Source organism: Nicotiana attenuata, chromosome 1 (genome assembly GCF_001879085.1).
Source record: "Nicotiana attenuata strain UT chromosome 1, NIATTr2, whole genome shotgun sequence".
In the NCBI taxonomy this organism is placed as follows: domain Eukaryota; kingdom Viridiplantae; phylum Streptophyta; class Magnoliopsida; order Solanales; family Solanaceae; genus Nicotiana; species Nicotiana attenuata.
Genome location: NC_031989.1, coordinates 101,771,115 through 101,777,296, shown reverse-complemented (window position 1 = coordinate 101,777,296; position 6,182 = coordinate 101,771,115). Strand labels below are relative to the sequence as shown.

At 34.6% G+C, this 6,182-nt stretch overlaps 1 protein-coding gene across 1 annotated transcript; it reads right to left on the bottom strand.

Annotated features, from left to right (window-relative positions):
- Positions 2,423-5,864, bottom strand: LOC109231419 (putative pentatricopeptide repeat-containing protein At1g12700, mitochondrial). The gene is made up of 3 exons (XM_019397086.1): positions 3,842-5,864; positions 3,280-3,445; positions 2,423-3,174 (listed from the first exon to the last, which is right to left on the bottom strand). Exon 1 carries the CDS (start codon positions 5,581-5,583, stop codon positions 3,991-3,993), a length of 1,593 nt encoding a protein of 530 aa, XP_019252631.1. The 5' UTR covers positions 5,584-5,864; the 3' UTR covers positions 2,423-3,174; positions 3,280-3,445; positions 3,842-3,990.

Genomic DNA, 6,182 nt, shown 5'->3' with positions numbered 1-6,182 from the left:
GACTATGTGATAATCTTTCCTTCTCCAAATCTCTTATATCTCCTAATCTCTTCACCAAATCTCACCCACCTTCCAATTTTTGTTTTGTTTTGGAAAGTGCTTAAAAGGAAGAAAATTGCTTTAAAATTTCATATCTGAAGAAAAAGAATTGATATTCCGAGCGTATGAGTTTAAAATTTCAGATCTGAATTTTTTGTTTGTGTTTTGAAGTGTTTTTTTTTTATTTGTTGGGAGTTGTTCTTTGATTTGTAGATTGTAGTGTTAATGATGATTTTCGAAGATTTGTCTTAAAAAAATTAGATCCCGTTAAGGACCTTGATGCTTGAAACAGATAAACCGAATTGTCGAGTTTATAGTTTTCGTAATCCGATTCTAATTGAGGTGTGCTAAAAATGCTAATTGGAGGTTGTGGCTAAATTTTGAGTCAATTTGGTAAGATTTTGGAGTAGATTTTTGGATTTTTAGGTCAAAATTGAGTTGAACTAACGAACAAGACGAATTGTATAGTTTATACCATTTTGATATATTGTATGTCATTTTGGTATACAATATATAATTCAAGAGTATACAGTTTATAGCAATAATATATTATTATAGTATATAGAATAATGTCGTATGCCGTTACAAGAGGGGTTCATAATGACACGTGGCATTTTTATTGGAGCAAAAAATAAGAAATATATTTTTAAATTCGATTTATTTATTTCCGTTAGCAATAAGGGTAAAGACGGGCCATTTGAGTAACTGAAGGGGTAGCAATAAGCCACTTTCCAAATAGAGGACAAATTTGCTCTATTTCGTATACTTTAGGGGTAAATTTGGCCATTTTCCTATTTAATGAACATGCAGTGGGTAGAGTCGGTTAAATAATTTGGAATAGGTATAGCCGGGTAAATTATTTGGTTGTGTATGTAATTGTGAAGTCATCCTCTCTTTTTTTTGACAAACAAAAAAGTAAATTCACACATGTACTTAGCACTAAACTTTTTTAAAAGTCAACTCTTTGACTTTCGAATTTCAATAAATTTTACCTTTATACTCCCTCCGGGCCAAAATAAGTGATTTTTTGGATGTTTTCACACAAATTAAGAAATCCACCTTTTAGCATTAATTAGCAATGAAATTGACCATATTAACCTTTACTATCTCACATAAACACTCCTAACACATATTCCAACACCATTTACTTTAAGGACAATGTGGGAAAAAAAATTAATTCATTCTTGAAATCTGGAAAAATCACTTATTTTGGACCGGAGAGAATAGTTAATAGCATAAGTACTAAAAACACTCAGATTGTTAATAAAATGATTTAGTAGATGTGAAGAAATTACGTTGTAGTTTTTGTCTTCACCGCAATTAAGAATAATATACATATTTATATTATATATGCCATTATTCTATTAATGATTTAAAATATAATATGGGCAATTAATTATTATTTATTATTAATAATATTTAAATCTTTTTGACATATCATAATCATGCATTTAAACGAAATATAGCTAATAAATTCAAAATATAGCTTTAGAATCTTTATCTCTGTTGGTTCTTATACTGGGGTCTATGTCGCCAACGTGATGAGGTCTACGAATGAAGCTGAAGAAAAATGAAACTAGTCTTTGAGTGAAGCTGAAGAAAAATGAAACTAGTCTTTCTGTAGCTCAAATTTAGTTGTGGGTAATATGCATCTATGGTTGTGAATAGAATAATAATTCAGTTCTAAAATTTTAATCAATCAAATTTGTTATGAATCTAAAAAAAACCATCATTTTTTTTTTATTTGCACCGGGTGTCCGAGTCTCTTCGAGCCCCGAGTAATCCCGGGGGTGCACAGGCCCTCGGCAAGGAGTTTCCCGCAAGTGCACCACGGTTAATTCAGGTTTTACCCAGTCCGATAGCCCTCAGAAATTGTTTGCACCCAGTGGGTTTCGAACCATCATTTAAATAAATCACAAGTGCTAATGAGGTGAAATGGTCGGCATCTCATGTGTGCTCACCAAAGGGGAGAGCAAATGACCAAATCCAAGTCCTAAGAGTTCATTTAACTCGACAGATAAAACAGAAAATGTTACTACTATAAAAGGGAAATGGGATCAGAAGCAGAATGTCTGCATCTGAGGCCTCTAACCATCAAGCAGCAGTTAAACTTATTTAAGAAATTGTCATTCTGTTATACCTTAATGAAAATGCAACTTAAAGAAGAAAAATACTCAGGCATGCCATTTCATCAACTGAAATATGAAGAATTTGTCATCTCCAAGACATCTAAGACATGTCCTGTGATTAAGAGGAAGAACCGCTACGTCTTGTATTCGGCAAGACATAGATTAGTAAGAACATAAAAGCAATTTCAAGGTTGAGCAGCTACTTAACAGATTATCTACGGATGACCATTGTCTATTGGACTGCTAATCTAATATTGTATGCAAGCACATTATGAAATGAATCTGTCTCCGGTACAAGGCAGCAAGATTCGAACTCATGATGTACAACTAACATCACGCTTTGTGCTTTACAACCGAACCAAAACCCTGGGACAAAGAAGAAAAATACTACCTTAAAAGAAAAACCTCCCCAATAACATAAAACACCTCTTGTTTCTATCCAGCTCTTAGCTTTACATAAGAACATTTTCACACATATGAATTTGCTTATGAATCTTTTAGACTCCTTCTTGCAATACTGTTTGACATCATGTTAATCCTTCAGAAATGTGGGGAAAACACATGTTCCTTAAACTCGTCTAATTCATATTACTGTTCTTTGAGCGAAAGGTGCATGAATTCAGAAGCTAGTTTAGTAGCAAAATACATAGACTACCTAAGATAGAAATTCTGATATAGGAAACTTCTGAAGAAGTAGCTAAGCACAACAGCCTTTGACAGAGATAAGTTTCTTTTGAAGACAAAGACTTTGGCAGATATTAAAATAATCATTTGACTTGCAGAACGAGGACGAGACTGAATATCGACCTGGGTAGTGTCTTGAACATTGAAGTAGGTTATCCTGAATGAATCCACAGCCAAGTTCAAGTAGAAAGCTTCCTCGGGCTTTCTAAGAGGCAACGCCTCCCTTAAAGCAGCTCCATCAACTTGAATGACAATGCCAGCCTTCTCAAGATGTTCAACCTCATCCTTAATTGCCAAAGCAATTTGATAGCAAGTCTCAAATCTAAACAGCAACAAAACACCAGTCAACTTAGATGTGTGAGACGCTGAATGAGGAAAAGAAAAGTGTTTAAGCTTAAAAATTCAAGCCTTAGTGCTTGCTCATCACCATAGATAATTGGAGGCTTAACGCAGTGGGATCCATAAGATTGAACCCATCCATTGGTTGTAAAAGCTTCTTAGGCATAAGCATAACAAAGTCTAGCTCTTCCTGGAGTTTGACTACTTTGCTGATTTCCTCTGTAATATACTTGAAATATCCTTCCCCCGAGATCCTTCAATAGTCAGAGAATAAATAATTAATATGCAGACACAAAGCATAACAATATAAAAGGAATAACTGCCCTAGTAGATAGCTAACTTGTAAGCCTTGTATTCTAGTCGAACTTTTCTTAGCTCTAACGCTAGAGAAGAGCATTATTTCCTGGAGTAGAAATTATACCAGCACAGAAAGAAGCTTCTCATCTGACAGGAAGCTGTTATTGATTCTCAAAATGATGAAAAATGATAATAACTGAAGACTACTAAATAGCACTGAAAATGCTATTCCTAGACTTATAATGTGTATATATAAGGAAACGAACATCATTTCTCATATTAATAGTGCAATAAAACATGATTTCCAAGATAAAGTAGAATGCATAACAGTCAAATTCTTAGAACTGATCTACCTGGTCAATAAGCTTGCTTGGAAAGCTTAAGCAATGGTCTAATTGTCATTATTTCAACTCTGCAATTCCATTGATCTAATTTCTATCCAGAAGTAAAAGGAAATTGCATCAAAGTGAAAAGTATAGCTGAATAAATCAAGTGAAACAAATCACTTCTTATTTTCCAAGTGAAATTGTGGTATCCTGTCAAGCAAAGAAGGATGCTTCGCTATAACATCTATTAGTAACTCTACTGTTCTTGCATCAAATGAGAAGCCCCTTTCATTCATTTCCTTCAGAAAGGTTGTCATTTCAGTAACTTTGCTAAACTTGAGAAATCCTCGCACAATAATATTGTAAGTGGCATTGTCCGGCGCGCAACCATTCTCTTCCATTTTTCTTAGCATATCTTTAGCTTCATCAAACAATCCTTCTAGACAAAATACAGTAATTATTATTGAGTATGTAATCACATCGGGAAACAATCCAATTAAAGAAAGCTTCTCAAAAATAGCATGAGCTCTGTCAAGCTGGCCAGTTTTGCACAATCCGTCTATTACAACATTGTAAAATTCAATATCAGTATCTTCTCTCTTTCTTTCCAACTCATGAAATAGCAACATAGCTTTCTCAACAAGTCCATTCTGAAAATAACCACGGAGCAAAATGCGATTAGTGCATAAATCAGGCCTGAGCCCCATGGATAGCATCTCAGCAAAGAATTTTTGCGCAAAGCCAATTCTTCCAACTTCAAATAGACCTTGCAAGATAGTATTGTAGGTAACAGTGCCAGGTTCCAATCCGTTTCGAGAAATTTCATGAAACAAATGCATGGCCTCATCCAATTTCTTTTTCCTACAATATCCATGTATTAATATGTTATAGCTAATAATGGTAGGCTTAATGCTCTTATTAATCATGGAATCAAAAAGTCTCCTTGCTCTATCCATTTGACCTCGCAAGCAATATCCATCAATTATCACATTGTAGGTGACCACATTAGGCTCCACACCTTTTCCATTCATGTGTCTCATTACCTCCTCAGCTTCTTCAATTTTCCCTTCTTTGCAAAGTCCATCTGTCACTATAGTCAAGGTGTGCACATTTGGATAAATATTAAGATTTACCATTTCAGAGAACAAAGTCCTAACCTTTTCCCACTGTCCAAACTTACATAAACCATCAATCAATGTATTATATGTGACAACGTTTGGAGGAATGCCTTTTTGTTTCATCTCTTCGAATAGGCTAACTGCAGCATCTAGCATTCTATCCTTGCAAAGAGCATCAATAACAATGTTGTAGATGTATGTGTTGGGCTTAGTGATTCCTTGTTCCATTACCCTAAGCAAATCGAATGTTTTTTGAGTATGGCCCATTTTGCTAAGCCCATTCATGAGAATTGAATACATGACTTCATTAGGCTCACAAATATTCTCTCTTACCAACTTTTTGAACAAGTTAACCGCATCTTTTATCTTATTTTCCACAAAGAGTCCCCTTAGTAAGGTGCTAAAGGTGATAACATCAAATGGAATGCCACTCTTCAAGTAAATAGCTAACACTGAAAATCCACAGTCAGAACGATGCATTAGGCAATAACTGTTAATTGCTATATTCAAGATGGAATCACTAATTGGGATGCCTAATTTCAGCATTTCTCGAAAAAGGGAAAGAACAGCAGAGTAATGATTCATATTTAGCATAGTCTTTAATAATTTGGAGAAGCTAAAAACAGAAGGAAGAGGCTGCGTACTGACCATTCAACGAAAGAGACTCAGAGCATCATCTAAACACTTGACATTCTCAATATTGCTATGAGGTGAAGAGTAATCTCTGATTGCAATTGCCGAAGCAGAATGAGAATTAGCAAAGAAGGAGATAAAGCTGGGAATAATACCATTGGAAGAGTAACGCAGCAGAGCAATTCTCGCCATCTTCAATTTTGTTTGCGGGTGGTGCTCCGCTCTATCTCGGTGTGCCTCAATTTGGGATCTTTGTGTGCCCTAATTTTGCCGGAAACTTGGTTGTCACGTGACAATTAGTATTTTCTATCCATTGTTTGGTTTAAAACAGATATCCAGATTATAATTCTAGGATAACTTATATTAAAAAAGTTTCATTTATATGAGATAAGTTATACTAAAATTAATGATAGTTCTTTCTTTAGCTAATATTTCCAACCAAAATTAATTTATTCCCAAATTTTTTACTTGAATAACTCACTTAATCCCTTCAACCAAACGGCCCCTAACTTCAAATCAAAGGTGACAGATCGTTAAAATATCATGGTATAGCCAGTTTTCACACTGGTCAATGAAAAATAGCCAGCGTTTATCAAGTCAATGAAAAATAGCCACTA